We start from the raw sequence: 21079 nt of genomic DNA, 5'->3' as shown, positions 1-21079 counted from the left end.
ATTCTGTGAATAAAATTTGAAACATTTTATTTATTTGACCTAAAAGTGTCCAAATCTGAGCAGATTGACTCAAAAACCTCAGAATGTGGTTTCTAAATTTTCTGGTGTTTAAAAGTTGAGCTGTCATCAGTCCACCACCTCAATTTCTTTCAATAAATGAATAAAAATAAAATAAAAATCCACAACCACTTGTCTTCAAACTTGGTATTAAAAATCCAAATAACAAAGTAATTGCACTAAGAATAATTTTATGATGATTCCCTCAGAGCACCAGTCTGCACTGATAAAGGTCGGAGCATGTTTGTTGTTGGGATGAAGAGTCACAGTGTTGACTCACTCACTGATTGGCTCAGTGATTCAAACGCACTTGGGCTCATTGCTTCAGCTTGTTACTGTCTTATTGTTTAATTCTTGTAATCCGCTTTAATCCTCTCTGTGTTTTCTGCCTGAAGCCTGATCGATGCAATCGGTTTGAAGTTTCTACGATTTCTCCTTTTTGGTCTGCAGTTATGACTTTTTGATTGTCTGATATATTTTTCTGTTTATGACTTATTCTTCTGTGTTGCCCGGGTCCAGACTTTAGCGTGTTTTTGTGTCTTTTGTCGGAAGCTGTTTTAATCTACATCCGTTCACTTTTAATGAGAAGTCCTAATATTTTAATTTCAAATATCGTTGACTTTTAAACATGTTCAAAACAAAACGAGTCACACATATCGGTATTCTGAGATGGAAAAAGAATGACTATCTCACTGAAATCTAGAAGATGAGACCATATTTGCTCAGGGTTAGTTCTCAAGCTTAGACCAACTCTTCTAAACGGGGACAAAGTGGCTTACAACCTACTTATTTTCAAACTTTCTGAAGGAAAAATGTGTTAATATGAAACATCCTCCTCCTTTCTTCTGGCTCCTCTGTGGTTATCACATTGTGTGCATGACGGAGGTCACAGCACTGTATATGTGTGTGTGTGTGTGTCTGTAAAAATTAAGTTCCTAAAACACTCGAATGAGATCCAAACTTGTATTTTATATCAAATAATATTATTATTAGTATAGAAAAGACCCTCCTGTATCAGCAGCATTGTTACACACTGAGTTTAGCAGCTTTCTAAATAGTTTTTCATGTTGCCTAAATACAGAAATGCACGTCTCTCTTCAACTCTACACCTGCGCCTTAAGTAGGACAACTGCCAAATTGTCTCTTGTAAATGAGACGCTGAGTCTCAGTCAGATTATTTGTATCAATAAAGGCATAAAAATAGCATCAACAGGGGGTATTTAGTTTCTTCTTTGTTGTGATGTTTCTGTGATCAGTCATAAAAAAAATGCAAAACTGGGACCAATTAAATGATTTTGAGTTTATTATGATTCATTAATGACCAGAAATGGAGTGTTACCGAAGACTCAAAGCTCTGAATGGCTCACAGTTGAGGTCAAAGCCGGTGAGGCGACAGTTCGAACATCTGCACCCACGGACTGCTGAAAATCTAAGACTAAAATTAATTTTTAACATAAGTTATCTTTATTTCTATTAGTCTCCTGATACCACATCATCTGCACTAAGAAAGCTGCTTATAATTATGATGAGGTGCAGCAATTAGACCGTTGGAGGTGCATTCTTGTGGATCATGTCTTTAGGGATAGAAATGTGCCAGTGTACGTGTTCATGTTGGATTTTGTTTGTATGAAATCATCTGTGTGCCGTCAGTGAAGTAAAGAAATGTTACAGAGATCGGCTGAGAGTCAAGTCCAGTGCAGAGATGGAGAGAAGCTCCGAGCCACCTCCATCTGCACAAGCAGAAATGCATAAACTATCATATGAGGGTTTTTTCATACTGACACGTGCTTAATTTTTTTATTCCATTCAAAAATACAGAATGAACTTTTTTTGGATGAGCAGTTTGAGAAATTATTATGAATAATTTAAAATATTTTCAGGGGTTCTTCAAGGAGATCTGAGAGATCTAGAGAAATAGAACCAAACAGTTTATTATTTTTCTAATTCAATCCAAACGAGTCAGTTTGGTGTGGACGGGGGCGTCATGGTAACTGTCAGGGATGATAAATTATGATAATGACATTACTGCATAGATGATAAATATTTTTAGAATAGTCCATTTTGTATGTTTCTGCACAGTTATAGCTGCATACTGTCATCACCTTCATGGACCTTTAATTTTTTATTTGTGAAAAAAGCCAATAAATTAAGTTATAAATGGATTTAAGGGACCTTTAAAAAATATTCTCTTGAGTAGAATTTCTTGAATGTGGCAAAAAAAAGTATTTCTTGTCTTATTGAGAATATTTTTTTGACCAGACTAATCAGATATTGTGACAGCCATAGGTTCAAGCATAAGAAATAGGTGAGTGTGACATGATCTCCAGTGTTATTAACCTTTATCTTAAACAGGAGGTTAAACTCCTGTGATTAAGAATCTTTTTGTGGGCTGCATTAATTTAGCGTTCAGGCGTAACCGGAGTTCCTAGGTCAAACCTGCACAAGCGCAGGAGAACATGAGCAGGAGCAGGAGCAGTTTTCACCAAGTTATTCCCAGATTACCAAATCCTGTTATTATTAACTTATATTGAAATACAAGTAATTAAATACATTAAAATAATTAAACTGTCTAAACTTGAGTTTTATTAAACAACCAAAAGATGTCTGGTAGTAGAAGCTAAATTAAAAATGGCTCTCGGCTGCTTGGATCTGTGACCTCACTAAAGACTTTCCTGAGTGTTTGAATTCTTTTTTGTTTAACCCCACCTGATGGTCACTATTTAAAATATCATTTTCATTATGGTTAAGAAATCAATTTGAAGCCTTGAGTCTAGGTTTTGAGGGACAAAAATCCAAATTCCTCTCCATGAAAAACAGTTTTTAGTGCCTAAACATAACAGCAAACAAACACAAAGAAAACAGTAAAAGTTGATCATTTTCTCCTTGCTGATATTCATGTGACGTACATCACCACCACCTGCACAGCTTCTTAAAACAGACTTTGTAGCTCTGTGAAAGATCATTTCTCATTTTTTTCTGAAACCCAAACCAAAAGTAAGACCAAAAATAAAAGGCCAGTGAAAAAAATAAAATTAAAGTTCAAGTGGTGTAAAAGAAAACGTTCCTGATGGTGTTCTGGCTCATGAGCATGTCTTATGTGACCGCAGCCCTGCAGTGTCCCAATGTGCAGCTCATCATCTCCCAGTGAGCACCTGACCCATTCATCCACCCCAACCTCCTGCCTCTGTAGACTTTGTGGACCATGGCTAATAGAGGGCACTGTCACTTGAACTGTCACTGAGGTTACACACTGGTGCATTAAGTGTGTAACCTCAGACTGTCTCAGTAATGGTGAGATGGGATCTCTGCGGGCACCGTGCCATCTTTAGAGGGGTCCATTGTTCTTATAGTGGCTGAAGATGTTTAATTCTGTGTTTCTCTGGCGGCTTTCCTTTAAGAATATCTGTTTGGATGAGTGAACCGAGGGAAGCCTGCGTAGCTTCTCGAAGCATCAGCTGAATCTTTGACCTGTCTGTTCGTGGTTGAGTTGCATAATGCAGCTAATTGCTAGGTTTGGTTTTAGTGGCGATTTGGATCATTAAAAGCTTCAAATAAAAAAACACTTCCTGTTAATTAGCTGAAGGGTGCTTGGAGATTTAGTTGATAATTTCAGGTCCTTTATCATTAAAGAGTTAGTGCTTCAGAGTCTGTTTGATTTCTGGTTTATTAACATATCTGTGGATTCATTTCATTTAATGAGTGGGAGCAGGGCGGTGTGATCTCTTCACCACCGAGTCAGTCTATTTTTATTTGTCTATTCAGTTTTAAATGTAGTTTTTTGTTCATTTTACTCTCTGTTCCTTTTCAAAATGTGGGTGCCACGAGGTGAAGACGAGCATTTAGTCAATAAAATGTTAGAAGTAATTGATTCAAAAAATTCAGATGAAGAGAATATTGAAAAGCAAAGTCATAGTCAGGATTTGTAACCACAGTAATCTCACAAAGCGCTGTTTGCTTTTCATTTTTGAACTGATTTGTTTTTGTGTTTCAGGATGAAAATATTTTTTTTCCCCCTTTTTAATAGGCCCGGAAAACCTACAGGTGTTAGTGGGAATTAATCCAAATCCTGCAAATTCCTCATAAATCCTTGTATTTTAATATGGCTAAAAACAAGTTGTAGCAGATAAATGAAGGATCAGATTGACGATTTAAAATGATGGAGGGTACCGTCCCAATCATTTCTGAAAGTTGTTAGTTTGATTGAGCGCTGGTCTTCAGTTTTTTTGAGTGTGAGATGTGTGACAAAGATATGAGCTGTGTGTGTGTGTGTGTGTGTGTGTGTGTGTGTGTGTGTGTGTGTGTGTGTGTGTGTAAATTCCTGCTGGGTGGTCGAATTCTGCAAACAAACACACGCCGAGCCCATGGCCACAAAGACCGCACAGCCTCCACATTTATCCCATTTATTCCCCCCGAACACTTTATAATGGACGGGGACACACACACACACACACACACACACACACACACACACACACACACACACACACACACACACTCTTTTTCTGCTGGGAATACATGTGAGACTGCTGGGAGTTGTCATGGTATTCATCGTGCTCCCTTCAATAGACTCTCCTCTTTATTCATGACCACACACACACCCGGCAGTTTAACCCATTCCCGTGGTCAATATCTACAATTAGCCTCTGTTTATTTAAACTAAAAAATAAAATATTTAAATAAAAAAAAAAGATTAAAAATAATTTGCAGTAAAACTTGTAACCAAACTCATCTTAATGTGATAATAAAAGGAATTAAAATAATAATAAATGGATTGAAAAAAGGCAAAAAACTGGTAACAATCTGTTAAAATAAAAGAAATCAAAATGAAACATAAACAAAATCACAATAAAATACAAAACACACACATATGAATTAACATAAATAAATAAATACATAAAATACAATGAATTTGAATAAAATAACACTCACAGTAAAATTCAGTTTTAAAAAGAAAAGAAATGGTAATAAAACATGAAGTGTTAAATCATAAAAAAAATAGAAATTGAGAGTGCAGTTTCTCGAACAGTGAATTAAGAAGTCGATATATAACTAAATAAAAATATATTTATTATTTTTCTCATATGTCAGCTGGTAACACAATGGTTCAGGTTTTTCATTTTGTTTGTAAAATAATAAAACATAATTACCACATTTACAGTCTCCAAACAAACACATTGAATATTATATTTTTTTCCTCTTTAACGCCGAGAAATGTGACATAAAAGAGCAGCTGAGACACCAAACTGAAAGAATACATGGAAGCAGGGGGCTGAAAAGTTCTTTCTGATATGCTATAGTGCAGTGTAAAACTTTTCACACGCTGCACAGAGGAACTGGATGAACTGGTTCACTGAGGAGAAACCAGTAAAACACACATTGTGATATAGTTTTTAAACTGTTATTTATTTCTTATATTTATACATAATATTTATTTATTTATATTTTTAGATTTATCTGTTAATTAGCATCTGATTCAGAATTAAAAAAAAAAAGTCCATAAGGGAGACGGTCACATTTAGCTTTTTTTGATACATTTTTTTTCTTCCTTTAGTTTCTTTCTTTCAAATTGTGGGTCGGCCCCTGATGGGACACAGTGCACTAATAAAAGGGATTAACATATGGAGTGCAACACTGCTGAATGAGTGTGACTTTTTTGACTAAAGTTCACCCTGGATCCACCGTTCTTCATCCTATCATATTTTATGTCTTTTTTTTCCTGATAAAGGCAAAATTTCTCATGGATATCAGAGACTTTAAGATAAGATAAGATAAAACTTTATTAATCCCTCGGGTGGGTTCCTCTGGGAAATTCGGTTTCCAAAAGCACAGCACCGACAGAAGTTACAGTTACAGAATATTATATATATATACACACACACACATATATAAATACAGAGACATATATAAATAAAATATACGAAGGGGATAAATAGAATAAATAGGAATGAAAATAAAAATACAAGTGAATTGCACATTTCAAGTATTGAGGTCTATTGCACCATTGACTATTAACAAAAGTTACACACCTGGAGAAAACATCAGATGCTCCCTAATACAAAAAGAACAAAAAGGTAAATTATAAATTGAGCTGCATTCATTTAAAAACCTGTAAAATGTAACATTTTAGAGAAGGAGAGAGTCCCAAAGTCCCTGCTGGAAGCTTTAAATGGATATCCAGTCCAATGCCGCACAATTATGAATTCAGACTGCCCCCTGCTGTCTCGGGAAGGACCTGCAGCTAGTGCCACTGAGGCTGGATATTAAAAATCCAGGACAAACAACACCCTCCCAGAGACTCAGAGATTCATTTCCTTCATAATACGATTAATTGAAGATCAGGGATCGATCTGAACCACAGAATATTTTCAATATGACAAATTCACGGCGTGGACCTCCTTACAGAGTTTAGTTCCTGTGTAACATAGGAAGTTTATATTGTGTTGATTTGTTGTGTGTTTTGCTTACAGTGAACTTACAAAAGGAACTCTTTAACTCCCCTAACTTTATTTGACACTTGATTAAATCTGGATTTGTCTAAGAGATCTGTTTGGTAGGATTATTATTATTACAGCAAACCATCAGTTTAAGAAATGTGTACAAATCCCAAATAGCAGACACACTTGGTTTGTAAAGGTTTGTAATGAGAAAAACTTGAATGCAAAATGAATGGACGAATCATTGTGAGCAGGGGGCGTCTTGTAGTTTCTGATTTTTTTTATTTTTTTTTATTTTTTGTTAATTATGTGGCAAAACAAAACTGGCCAGTGAAGCCCTGCTGGGTGTTTAAATGTTCAGACAGTAACAGTGGATCTCGTCTCCAGTGAGGTGGGAGCGGAGCTGTAATGCAGGCAATCTTCCAAAAGGAGGCGCCGCTACATTAGAAACCAGAGTCAGTCAGGCAGTATTTAGCGTTTCTTACTGAGTGTGGCGGTTAATAGTCACAGATATGCTTTTAAAACTGTGGAATTTAAAATCCCAAGTGAACATTCAGATGTTGAGATTGTAACAGCTCAAAAGCAAGACGTATAATTTAAAACATGAATCATAAATAAAAGGGAAAAACAGATCAGTGGATGCTTTCAAATGAAGGGAATGAACTTGGTTCAGGAGCACCCTGAACCAAAGATACAAAAGTCTGGTGTGAGTGAAATGTGCGGTGTAGATGAGGAAGAAAGTGGTAATTAAATATATCTGCGTACAAGAGGAAATAGAATATCTAAAATCTGAGAAACAATGATTTCAAGGCTCCTGTGCAGCCTGTGTACTAAAGCAGTGCCTGAAAAAGGTTTTTTCATATTTTACATTTCATATGTTATGACTGTTTTGCAAAGTACTTTGTAAAAGTTATAATCCTGCTTAAGTCCAAAAGCTAAAGTTTTCACATCAATCATACTTAAAGAACCCAAAGTAAAAGTACTGATCAGACAGAATATTATTGCATCAATATTACTGTATATCACTTTAATGCTAAGGTTGGAAATGATTTTAATCACTTGTATACTGCTCGACAGTTTTAGCTATAATCTAACACATTTGTTTATTAGTTTATATATTCTGTAAAAAATAAAATCTCTGGGTGCCTCTGGAGTGACAGGTGCTGGTGTCATGGGCCGAATAAGATCAAGAGAAAAAATGACCAAATCACTGAAGGGGCTAAGCACATGGGGTTGGAATTCAAAGGTGCAGCACAGCGACTCAAATTATAGGACTACAGCTGCCTATGCTGGCACCATAGACTGTATATAATAGATGGACGTGGTGTCACCGGCTGGTTTTTGGCCCTGCATTTTGAAGCCTAAAGATGGGTGTTTTAGCCACTGCTGTGCTGCATTCAATACAACCAGAAGTTGGCTTGTATCAATAAGAAGGTGCTAATGTGCTTCACAAAGCTGTACAGGTGCTGCACACAGACACAGATAGTCGCTAATTAGTGCGAAATAACAGTTTAATAAAACTCCGCAGGTCATAATATTAATCAGACAGCTGCAATAAAAATGCGCAGACATAGAGAGACTCCACTACGGTGGCTGCTTTTACATGCTCATTTACTGAGTGAAGGACAACCAGGCGACTGCAGCTACACGTGCCTGTGTCAGCTCACCTGCCAGTCAAAGCAACCACTGCAGTACCCACCAGGTTCCGATCAAATAAATAAAGAAAACTTTATACACTTTTTGTGAAAGGGGAACAATCTACAGAGGTCAGTTCTGTAAACACGTTTACTTCAGCTGTAAATTGGTGTTTTAATGAGGGAGTCTGTGAGGAATTACTCGTTTTTAGAGGCAACCTCAAGTGGGCATCAGGGGAACTGCAGGTTTTGTTAACTAGATGCTGGTTTAGTTTTGCAGGAGGATGACAGTTGGTACCAAACAACCTGTTCTTTGTTTTGTGTTTAATTACATTAATGGACTGATTTTGTGGAACAGCAGTCTAGCACTGCTGTGCACTTTGTGACTCGATGGGAATTTGACCTGCTGTGTTCAGTCACCCGTTTGGACTGCGTACATTACAGGTGGGTTTAATTTTGCAGTTGAATCAATGATCATAAATAAAAGTAAAAAAAAATTACAAGTTGTAATGAGCCTAGTTTTGTTGTTGTTGTTTATTTCTGGACTTTTAAAAAAAATTATTTGTGGTGCCTTATTATGTTATTATTTATCTGTCAGTTCTGTTTAACATGCACACACAGAGTGGCTTTGAACAAACTCTTTCCAGTGACGTCAGTTCGTTGTGTTGTGTCGTCCTTTAAGCAGATCCTTTGGCAGCTGCTGTCCTCTGAGTCTGTGGGGAAATAAACAGCTCAAGATGAGTTCAATGTCAACATGTGGACATGGGAGAAAAGAAATCCAGCTTTCAGAGCCCTTCAGGAACTCTCGTATTTCTGATGACAGCCTGCAAGCAGGAAATGAGGAGAAGGAAGAGGACAAGGAGGAGGTGGTGGTGGTTCAAATCTCTTCAGATCGCTGCAGGCTGCAGTCGGAGGGTTGGATGGTGGAGCAGTGAGACGTTGTGGACGGCAGCTGATGGGTGAGTTTGATACAGATTTAACCTGAAGGTGACTCTGAAGAAGAGAAAAGGGATTTATGTGAGATTTGGAGGAGATTTCATCTTTTCTGGAGTGTTTTATTGAAGAAAAGCTGCATTGTTGGTGCTTGACTATCTTTTAAAATGTGACACGGTGTAGCTATACCAGCAGCAAGTAAAGTGAACACAAAATAAGACGCCGAGGTGCTTTTAAACTAAAATGAGCTGATCTGTGTGCTACAGCCTCTTTAAACTGTTGTTGTGCATTAATAACACTTTCAATAAATATTAAAATATTAAAAAACAACTGTTAGTATGCATACACCTATAAAAGAATCCAGAGTAGACCGGAGATTATGCAGGGTAAAGGCAAGAATTATATTTGATAAAAAAAACAACATGAAACATAAGGAGCATGTTCTTCACTTCTTCACTGTTGATGAGAAATTCCCAAAGATGAGCTTTTTTTAAAGTAAGTTTATGAATTTATCACTCAGTGTTTGCAGAAACGTGTCTGAGCTTTAGTCTGCTGCAGTCAGTCAAATTAAACTCCTTCCTTCCTCATTTATCTAACCAGGAAAGCTGCAGGTGAAATGAAGAGCGCGTGTTAATGATGGGCAACAAGAACAATAAATATAAGGTTTAAAAAAATGCCTCTGACTGATAATAGATGTGCACAAACAGTGAGGACAAAGTGAGAGTCTAGACCCCAGTGAATGCATTTAAATGACTGTTACAGGACTGTCAGAGGAACATAAACGAAGTATTAAGAGGACAAACTGGTTCATTCAGCAGTGATTTAAATTCTCAAATAAATCATTTTTGCTGCCAACTTGCGAAAAGCTTTTTTGTCCTATTAACACCCAGAAATCTCCTCAAATGGAGCCAGAAAGTTTTAAGGCTGAATTTTAAGCTATAAGAAGATTCTTTTAGTACAGCAGATGAGCAGAAACAAACAGGAAGTGCAGCGCTGCACTAACACCACAGATGAATCCTCAGCTGAGCTGCATGTAGAGTTAGCAAGAAGATCTGATCTATAATTGAAGAGTGGATTTAATCTGTGCACACAAACACACATCAGCCTCATCAGCCAGTAAAATCTCAGCATCATTTAATGCGTTAAACATTCAGTCATTTAAATTAATCTAATCTACGTGTTTAGTATAAAAAAGCTGGAGATTGAGACAGAAGATCAGAAACAAATTACAAATTTGTCGTTTTTTCGGAGATAAACTTTAATAAAACGTGTATTGTTATGGATTTATTTTCCAAGTAGATATCACATAAAGAAGCTTAAAAATGTTTGTTTTATTTCCATATTTTATAAGCGAATTAAACTAAAATATACTAAAAGTTTTAAATTAACGTTAACAACATGTATTAATGCCATGGATGACGTAATAAATGTAATCATTATTCTGGTTAAATAATCGTCAGTCATTTGTTTAATGTTTATCATTTAAATAACAGTTAAAATCTGATTTATGTTTAATCAGGAAAAACTAACACGGTCACACATTTAACGTCGTTTAACGGAGACGTTTATTTTGAGAACAGGGTTTATAACTTTCTTAAAATAATAATAAGATGTTTCCTGCGAAGCCTTTAAACCTGCTCCCGCTTTACACCCGAGCGGCTCGGTCACACCTCTCCCCCCGTGTTGCAGAGCAGAGCTACGGGGAGGTGAATCAGCTCGGCGGGGTGTTCGTGAACGGCCGCCCGCTGCCGAACCCGGTGCGCCTGCGGATCGTGGAGTTGGCGCAGCTCGGTATGCGGCCCTGCGACATCAGCCGCCAGCTGCGGGTCTCTCACGGCTGCGTTTCCAAGATCCTGGCTCGCTACAACGAGACCGGCTCCATCCTGCCGGGGGCCATCGGCGGCAGCAAGCCTCGGGTCACCACCCCCGCCGTGGTGAAGAGCATCCGGGACTACAAGCAGGGGGACCCGGGCATCTTCGCCTGGGAGATCCGGGACCGGCTGCTGTCCGACGGGGTGTGCGATAAGTACAACGTGCCCTCCGTCAGCTCCATCAGCCGCATCCTCAGGAATAAAATCGGGACTCTTTCTCAGCCGCGACCGTGCGACGGCATCAAGGCCCCGCTGCAGTACGGCCCTGTTTACCCGTACCCATCCTACAGCGGGCCCGGGGCCCCCTCCGGGACCAGAACCGGCAGCGGCACCGCGGGACACATCGGCCTGCCCCGGAGCTGGCACAACTTCCTGGGCATCAGGGCCTTCATGGAGCCGGGAGGTTGGTGGAGAGTCTTTATATTTCACACTTAACACTCAGTATAAAAATGTTAAAAATCGGGTTTATGCATTAAAACATTTAAATTTTGTTTAAAAGATGTGCTGGTTTATTCAAATAAATCAAACCAATTATTCTACTTATATCTTTAATACAGTAAAATTAATTATTTAAAAATTGATAAGGTTTGATTTTACATGATGAAAATTATTAAAATTTACCTTTTTAAATAATCTTATAATAATAATAATACGTTTGATTAGTATAATAATTAACCTTCTGTTAATTTAAACCTTAAAAGTTTGAATCTAAACCTTAAAGTTCTCCCGACTTTAAATGAAAACATAACTTTAGTCCACTGTAGATTAAAATGAGTTTTTCTGTAAAATTAGTTTAAATCAAAAATACCATGGGGAAAATGAAATGAATTAACAAATAAAATGTCTTTAATGGGTGGGTGAGTGAATCAGCAGATTATTATTGTTATTACAAATAAGAAAAATGGGTTTATTTATTTCCTCACTGGATAATTCTTGTTCATTTAAATTGTCAACGTGAAACTGTGAAATATTCATTTCCAAAATCATCTTGTCTCTGAGAGTACATCTCAACAGATGAGAGGCACAGATTATAAGTTATTCATACACTGTGACCTCAGTGACCTTTTGATAAACTAACAAAGTCTAAAGACCATCATTCACTGCAATCTAATCGTGCTGTCGTGTTGTTCCTGATTCACATGTTAAATATTAAACACTCGTATTTCTGGTTAAAAGTATCTGGTTTGGAATCAGCTGAATATAGATGAGGTGATATTTTTGTATTTTGTCAACAGTTACTGTCGAAGTTTGAGTTCAAGCGAACGATGGTTCAGTGGTTGACGCTGTCCCCTCACAGCAAGCCCAGGTCTGGTGTTTGAATTCAGTAGACTGGCCTTTCTGTGGCAAACTGTGATGTTTGTAGGCCGTGTGTTTGTTTTCTCTGGGCACTCGAGCTTTAGGGTTAACTGGTGATTCTACGTTGGCCGTAGGTGTGAACGTGAGCGTGATGGTTGTTTGCCTACCTGTCCGAGGCATAATCAGCCTGAAGTGGATGAGCACTTAAGAAATTACTAAATATAAAGATTTATTAAATAAAAAATAAACTATAATAAGTCTGTGAGCAGCTCATCGTCCTCCACATCTGATCTAGATCATTAATCTTCTTCAGCTCTGCTTTATTTTTCCTCACAGAAGCGTCTCGATCCACAAAGCTCCTCTGTAACAGCACCCGCTCTGATTTATCTGGAAACGAATCAAAAATTACAGAATATTATTTACTGAGAGCTGTTTTCTACACATGTGTAGTTAAGGAAACAGATCCCAGTAAAAACTTTTGATTAACTTTCTGACAGCGCTCATGGACGGGTGCTAAACTATGTGTAGCATATCCCACTTCATCCATCACTGACACTGGTCTTTGCACACTCCACCAACCTCATTAAATATGAGCCGGTGTTCAGTGAAAATGAAAACACTTCCTGTTTGTTCACAGTTCAAGACGTAATTATCAGCAGACACACGGACATTAAGCCAAGTAAATATTAGTTATATGAAGGCATATATGAAGATTTGAGTGCAACATGTTGTGGATGAGTTTCAGGTTAACGTCACTTTTATCTGTCAGGTTAACTCCTCAGTATTACTATCTAAAGATGTGGCTTTAGATGGGGCCACCGTGGCTCAGGGGGATGGGAAGCGCATCTGTAACTGGAAGGTTGCTGGTTTGATCCCCAGGCTCTCTGTCCTGGTCGTTGTGTCCTTGGGCAAGACACTTTACCCTACCGCCTATAGGTGTTGGCCAGATGGCGTGATATGGCAGCCTCGCCTCTGTCAGTCTGCCCCAGGGCAGCTGTAGCTACAACTGTAGCTTCCTTCAACCAGTGTGTGTGAGAGTGAATGAATAGTGCCTTGAAAAGCACTTTATAAATCCAATCCATTATTATTAAGATGTGCAGCACGTACTGATTCAACACATGCGAGGCCCCGGAGATCATTTTGATATTTATTCATTCATTCAGTACTCACATATTATACAGACTGAACCCCCCCCCCCCCCCCCCAAACAATTCATATAAGATCCATGCCTATTTTATAAATAATGACTGAACAGGCTCAGACTGAAGCCACGGTTCCCTGCCAAACAAACTAGCAGCAATATTCTCACATGTAACCCTCAAAAATACAGTTTTGATGTGTATTCAGTTACGTCTGTGGTCCTTCTGTCTTAACCTTTGGATCGTGAGGCTTCATGCTTTCACATTATTTCTCTGAATGATTTTAAATCGGTGCCATTTAAAACAAACAAACAAACATTCGCAGTACGTTCACTCAGGGTGCGTCTAAACAATGTGATGCTCCTCAACAATCAAACTGTCGTGCTAAGTAAGTCCATCCTGTCGAATTCTGCGCAGCGCACATTTATCTTTAAAGCAACAAACTATTATACATTTAAATGTTTGCCTTACCACACCTAACACTGGACAAACAGAATGCAGTAAAAACTAAATTATTCCTTATTTTATTTTCTCCCTCCATCATGTGATTAGAGAAACACAAACTGACAAAAAGCCAGCCACTCTACGTCAGCAATGTCTGCATGCAAACCAGATCCAGGAGATATTACCAGAGAGTGGAGTCTGGAGTGCACGGAGGTTTCTGAGAGCGCTCGTCTGTTGGTTTAGTGTGCGTGTGATCCAGACAGTTTCCATGTTGCTGCGCAGGGCTCTGCAGGGTCAGACCATCTGCTGCAGCTCTTGTTGTTCTTCTGGAGGATGACGGTACTTCTTTATGACTCTGCCTGGATGTTTGGGCTTGTTGCTCTCCTGCAGAGTTTGAAGTTATTGTTTTTGGGTGAAAGGTGCCACAGAAAAATGTTTTTAGCTGCTGAAGTTCTGCAGCCACAGAGGAATGAACTGCCTCAAATCCATCAGAGACGCTGTTAACCAAAGCGTTTGTCTGTACAGCACCTTTTCCCGCACCTTTTTCTTTTAAATTTTATATTTTTTCCCCACAGTTTCTTTTTATTTTGTTTCTGTTTCAGTAATATTTATCCTGTGCGTTCCTGGTGTTGCTCCAAAATTAAATAATGTGGAAATTAGAAAAATATTAACTGAAGCATTTTGTCGTGCATAAGAGTTTTGGTTAACAATTACAAAAAAGCCTTCGACTGCTGTCCTTCAACAAACCCTAATATGTGTTATTATTGCTAATCTTAACCTGAAGCAGGCCAGAAGTGGCTCCACTTCTTGTCTTCTTATTCCATCTTAAACTTTTTAATTCTATTATGTTTTTATTTACTTCTTAAATTTATGTCGAGCTGCATCACTGTGTGGTTTGGAGCCTGCAATGCGTCCTGCCATAGAACCCTCCAACGCATAGTGAGAGCTGCAGAGAGGATCATTGGTGTCTCTCTCCCCTCCCTCCAGGACATTTACAGCACCCGTCTCACTAAAAAAGCCCTTTGCATAGCGGCTGATCCCACACACCCAATGCAAAGCTTCTTCAAGCTGCTGCCGTCAGGGAGGAGACTGCGGAGTCTCCAGGCCAGGACCAGCAGACTGAAGGACAGCTTCATCCATCAGGCTGCCAGGAAGCTAAACTCCCTCCCGATTCTGCCCCCCTCTCCCCTCTTCTCCACCACGGTCTCACTGAACTCTGTCACACACACACACACACACACACGCACTCTCTGACGCACTCACTGGCCTGCTCCAGTCACTTTGTGGAGCATTGGACTGCTTAAGCATTGGACCTCATAAGACTTTGTTGTTACACTATCTCTTACCGTACACTACTAAATCTCCATTTGCACTATTTGCCTATTTTGCACCACTATGCCTTCTTACTTGAATATTGTATATTGTATATTGCATAGCTTTTTTTTTTGTTATACGTAAAATTGTATTGTATTTATTTAAATTTTTACTTTTTAATTATTTTATTTGCATTTTTCTAATCACTAGGGTTTGAGAGTAACGCAATTTCTATTCTGTGTATGTCCTGTACATGTGGCAGAATTGACAAATAAAGTTGACTTGACTTGACTTGACTTGACTTGAAATTTACTCTGAGTGGACTAATTTAATCTTATTTTTTGATATGAGCCACTTTGCTTGTGCTTTCTCAAATATCCTTTGCCGGGCGGTTACCTATCACGTACTTTCAAAAACATTGACCTACATCAATATTTAATGTGTTGTTCCTCTAACAAGTTTATGAAATTTGATTTAATAGGTTTTGCACAAACGACTTTACTCTAGTCTGATGAACCAACAGATAACTGTTAGAACATCGGTTCTCAAGTTGTCCCACTGATCTCTGCTGAATCAGTTTGCAATGAAAAACATTAAGACTGTATAATTTTTTTATGAGCTATATCATTTTACATGTTTTTTTAAAGGTGTGCCTGGATCTGATGGACATCCAGCCAAAATGGAGGAATGGACCAGCGTTCCCAGCATGACCAGTATGAGCAGTAGATCGTTTCCGTCTGGAATCAATGGAGTCGAGAAACCCAACAACGAACTGGACATCAAATATCCACAGCAGGTAAGTAGCCTGAACATTACCTGCAAACAAAGTGGTTTTTTTGCACAAGGAACACTTTTAATTGCAGGAAGGTACAAATAAAATATGACTTTTGTGTTTATTTTGGCAGTAAAACAGGAATAAATTCTGACTATGAAATTAAACTGGTCAACATGTCACAGGCTTTACATGAACTGGAAAATAAAAGTGTGATTTACAGCACACGAATGAATTTATTAAAGGCAGAATCCTTCTGTGTCTGAATTTTGCTTTACTTGCTGCTATTTTGCCATTTGCTTGTTCTGCTTTGATGATAGTTGTCAGTCCTGATTATGAGGAGAGCCCTGATTGGCTACAATCCACCAGCCCCTCTCATGTTTTCCAGTATTTCGGGGAAAGTAGAAACAGCTGTTAAACTGAGACTTAGAAATACTCCAGTGGAAGTTTTGAAGAAGGAGCCTAAATTCTTGGATTTTCTTAAAAGGTTGTCTCAAGTGTCTTTAGCTCATTAATTTCATCTTTGTGTTAACCTCTAACAGCTGCTGATGTGCACAGAGCTTATAGAACAGCTGTTGTAATGTGGACGAATCAAAAGGGAGTATTTTACTATTTACTTTGGAACGAAAGGGAAAACAAGGACATTTAGAGAAAGAGTTATTTCTCTAAAAAAAATTGAAATTCTTATTCATGTATTATTTTTTTTTACTCTTTTTTTGTAAATTAGGGAGATTTTCTGACTGTGCAATTTAAAAAAATCAGAACTGGAAGATCTTCAAAGGTCCTCCAGAAATCTCATTGGTTAAAAAAAGTAAAGCTTTAAAGGTGTTTGTGATCAGGGAGATATGCAGGACTATTTTTTTTAAAATAAACGTACATTTCAGCCTAATGGCTTTTCAAAAAACGAGTAGACCAGACTCACTTATGAGAAAACCTTTTAATATTTATTAAAGGGCAAAATGAATGTTTAAGCCATCATCGAGGTAATTTGAGAAAAAATGTCAGTGACAATATTTTTAAAGTAAGACCAGATCCAAGCATCAGTCGACAACAATAGTTAGTTGATGCAAAGCGTTGGCATGTGAATCATCCTGAAAGATAATGGATTGATCGGAATGTTACTTCAAAACAAGTGGGATTAAAACCTTCCCTTTTTTCCTTGTTTTCCTCAGTCTTCATCCGGCCTGCCGGGTTACCTCTCAGCTTGTGCATATTCTCCGCCGAACCAGTACTGTGTGTATGGAGGCCCTGCAACCAACTACATGAACTCTGGACACCACTGGCAGCCCCAGTCCTCCAGTCTGACTCCCAGTTTGAATTCCAGAATGACCCCCAGTCTGAGCCCTGGAATGACTCAGAGTCTGAGTCATCCCAGCTCAGCTGCACTACAGGAAGCTACAGATTTCCACTCCACGTCTTTCAAACTTTCACAGAGAGAAGGTGAGAGTGACTCAGACGTCGCCTTCGAGCCAGTTCTGTGTAGCACCACATCTGGTCCAGATGTTTTTACTGTTACTGATAAACTAGCAGACCCCCACTGCTGTGATGAAAAACAAGGGAATTTCTGAGACTAAATATTAATGACCTATTGGCTTTAATTTAAAGTGAAACCATTGTGCTTATTTCACTGTTTATGTTACACCGAGCCTTGTTCAAACCCCTCAGTTCATATGAAACAAGCTCTGATATCATACAGAGCTGAGAGTAGAAAAGAAAAGAAAAGCATAAAAAAATCATGTAGATAAGATAAAAGAGAACACATTAAAACCAAACAATATACCAATACAGTTTAAATGGGTACAGAGTCAAACAGTTTATAATCCCTAATTTAATTGACCACCAGGTAAAAGGCAGGGTATGCTCTAGAGAGGTCACCAGTCTGCCGCAGGGCTGCCAACCTTTTACTCTCACATTCACACATACAGGCAATTTTTAAAATCACCAGTTAATGTGATCTGCACATGTATTTGGACTGTGGGAGAAAGCCGAGGTACCCAGAGATAATCGATGCAACCATGGAAAAACCATGCAAACTTGTACTAATTCCAAAACAACAAAAACAGAAATCTTAACAAAATTGTTCAGTTGAATGGTCTCAGTGTCAGATCACCAGGCATTGGGGATATGTGGCAGTTAGCCATCATTGTGTTTTGCTCTGAAGAACAGTTTATGTTCATTTAGTACAAGTTGTAGATCATTAGCTAATCATTAGCTCTATTAGTAAATTGTAAAAATAAGTGGACCTAGAACCAAACCTTGTGGGACGCTTTCCGTTATCGTTAACTGTTGCTGGTCAGACAAGTAATTCCTGAACAGTAACCGGCGCCATTTTAAAAGCTTGACACGCAAACCACGATCATCTGTGTGGCCCAAAAATCTAGCAGCCTGGTGTTTTTCTTATCCAAGCCTTTATCCAGAACCCAAGTAACAGCAAAACAATGCAGTGCATACACGACTTCATCTGGATTTATGAAACACATGCCACAGAGCATGCGTTTTACGTATAAGAGACGCTATACTCTTAGACAAACCGGCTAATTTGGAAATTGGCCTTTAGTTATTCCTTCTTTCCTAACTTATTTTAGGGCAATAATATGAATAGTTTCCCGAAGTGTGCTGTATTTTTTTGCCCCGCAGATTCCCAATTACTCTGCCAGCCCACTGTTGATATTCAGTAGTATTTCAGTTTTTTGTAGGATGGAAGCTAAAGAGAAAGTTGACTTTTGTGGCCTGGCTGAAAACTACAGATGTATAAAACGGTCTCTCTAAAAAGCCGCAGTGCTTCTATCCAGTGTTTTAAGCTATAAAAACATCTGAGAGAATTTATTTTCTGCTAAAAGCTGCATTTTCCTCCTCAACAACCACTAATGTGTATGCGTTTTTAAGAAACACAACAGTTTTGTTAAGATTAAAAAAGCCCCAAATTGCACAGAAGAAATAGCTCCTGGTTTTCACAGAATAAATAACATTTCATTTATAGTTAGTTGGCTGTCCTGTGCAAAAACTGACATAATCCACACATTTTCTGTGTAAACTGTTGTTAGCAGTACATTTCTAACAAAAACAGATTAAGTTTGATAAAAATGAATGAATTTCATAACTGTTTGCCTTTTTTCATCCTCAGGACTTGGCCTCAACAAATCTAGTAGGGAATAAAAACCCCAATAAAAAACACACAAAACATTAATGTACTGCAAAACCAAATGAAAATGAAACTCTGAAATTTTAAGGGCAGACGTCTGAAATAATGAAGCCAAATCTGATTTCCCACCAGCAGCGTCAAACCTTATTAAAACTGCTGAAAAACACGAAGCCCACAGAACCAGTTTCTGATAACCATCAACAAACAGATCATTCCTATTTATCCTTCGTTTAACCAAAAAATCCCTTTGAAGTTAGTTTTTTTAAAAGGAGGATCAGGCTGGGCGGCAGGTTTCAGTACAACACACTCAAAATGAATTTAAAAGCTCAGAGACGACCTTTAACGGAAGGTTGAATAAAATACTTACTTAAATACTTACTTACTTAATACAGAGAACTCAGTCTTTCTTTCTGTAGCATCTCTGTCCATCAGTTGGAGATATACTCTTTCTCCTGTCTGTACACTCGTACCTAGAGTAAAGGTGTGTTTTGATCTGAGGTCTTGATTTTAATTAAGCCATTGAGCTATCTGTGAAGTTTCTTTAAAATGGCTTTCAAAATAGCAAAGAATAGAGAGGCGTGCGTGCAAGTCCATGCACAAACTATAATTCACTTTTGCAGTTGGTGAAGTTCTTTGTCAATTAATGAGAGTTTTGTGGTATTTTATTGCTTTCAATGTCCTACTTATGACTTCTGATGCTGCCGAACTGATGATAACACTTCGTTTTATCATCACCAGAGTATTTACTCTGCCCAGCTTGTACAATGAAAACTGACATTAAGAAAAAACGTGTTTTGTAAGGGGTAAATTTTAAGAAGAACTGCACCAAAACAAACAAACAGGCCAAATATTGAACACACAAGTGTTAGATGTGCCCCGATTCAGGTCAAATTATATGTGGGATAATCACTTCTATGTCTGCTACTGTGTGGATGCTAAAGGCTGTTGTGACCTGTGCTTTCAGTGGTAGAAGGAGTATATTTATCTTGCACGTGGACCTCAATGCTAGCTCTGTTGTCATGACAGTAACACCAAGTTACCCATGTAAATTGATACAAAACTAGATTACGTACATGAAATAGATCATCTTTTTATCCGTGCCAACAAATGCCTTTATGATTAGATTTCTAATTCCCTTAGGGAGAACTCTCTGACCAACAAGTGTCTATTAAAAATCCTTCAAATAATTGGGTTTCAAAGGGCTTCCTGGACTGATGGGCCACAAATAAAGTCGGAATCCTCGTTAGGCTGATACGACTGTGTGCATAGTTGATTAGAGAAGAGCTGTTTAATCTCGATAAAATAAACTGAATGCCGGTAAAAGAGAAACATGGTCACGATGTTGCTAATGGGTTATTTCTTGTGTTTCCTTTGCAGAGGAAGGGAAACTTCCCCTGAACAAACACCATCACTCTGCTCACAGATTATCTTCAGCCTCGTGACGACGTGGAGGAAACGCAGTGGGACTGGAGCGATGTTTAAATAGGGTCATGTTTTAGAAGATTAGTGGCAAACTGAGCTGTGACTGTGCTGGAACTACAAACCAATCTGTCCGAATCGGGACTTTTATTTAGTGATGAAAAGGTGAAGGAAGAAAACACGAAACCGACCAGAGAAAGTCCTAAAAAAAAAAATGTTTTTAGCTTGAATAAAACGAATTTGTCTTCCATATAATTTGATGTTGTTGCCACAAAAGAGAATGTTTAAGCTGCATTTGAATTCTTGTAAAGTATTTTGGCAAAGCTGTATATATATTTTTCTATACATTTGCTTAATAAATATTTAATAATGCAACAAAAAATGCATCTGTGCTTATTTTAGCATTAGGAGGAAAATATTTTCAACATATTATATTAAAATGGATCAGATAAGAATCTTATCATTAGAAAACTGTAGTTATTAATTAGTGTTATTATCCAAATTGTTTTGTCTTTTTTTAAATGCATTAAATGAGTTTGGCTCTCCTGTAATTGAAGTTTAATGACACTATTTATGGGTACATAACAGGTAGATTTTGTTGTTTACCTTAAGCACAGCATATAT

At 38.0% G+C, this 21079-nt stretch overlaps 1 protein-coding gene across 2 annotated transcripts in view; it reads left to right on the top strand.

Annotated features, from left to right (window-relative positions):
- Window positions 1-20824, top strand: part of pax1b (paired box 1b) — a 28946-nt gene extending 8122 nt beyond the window's left edge. The window contains exons 2-7 of one of the 2 annotated variants that reach the window (XM_082506341.1): window positions 8484-8569; window positions 8811-9084; window positions 10748-11332; window positions 15770-15918; window positions 17067-17334; window positions 20414-20824. In XM_082506341.1, the coding sequence (XP_082362467.1) occupies window positions 9081-9084; window positions 10748-11332; window positions 15770-15918; window positions 17067-17334; window positions 20414-20478 (1071 nt within the window). In that variant the 5' untranslated portion in view covers window positions 8484-8569; window positions 8811-9080 and the 3' untranslated portion in view covers window positions 20479-20824. The remainder of the gene's footprint in view (window positions 1-8483; window positions 8570-8810; window positions 9085-10747; window positions 11333-15769; window positions 15919-17066; window positions 17335-20413) is intronic. The other variant, XM_082506340.1, reaches the window with a different exon arrangement.
- The last annotated feature ends 255 nt before the right edge of the window (window positions 20825-21079 follow it).

Source organism: Aulonocara stuartgranti, assembly GCF_965226115.1.
Source record: "Aulonocara stuartgranti genome assembly, chromosome: 15".
NCBI classification, from domain to species: Eukaryota; Metazoa; Chordata; class Actinopteri; order Cichliformes; family Cichlidae; genus Aulonocara; species Aulonocara stuartgranti.
The sequence above is the reverse complement of the archived record's forward strand: the minus strand, read 5'-3'. Positions and strand labels throughout refer to the sequence as shown.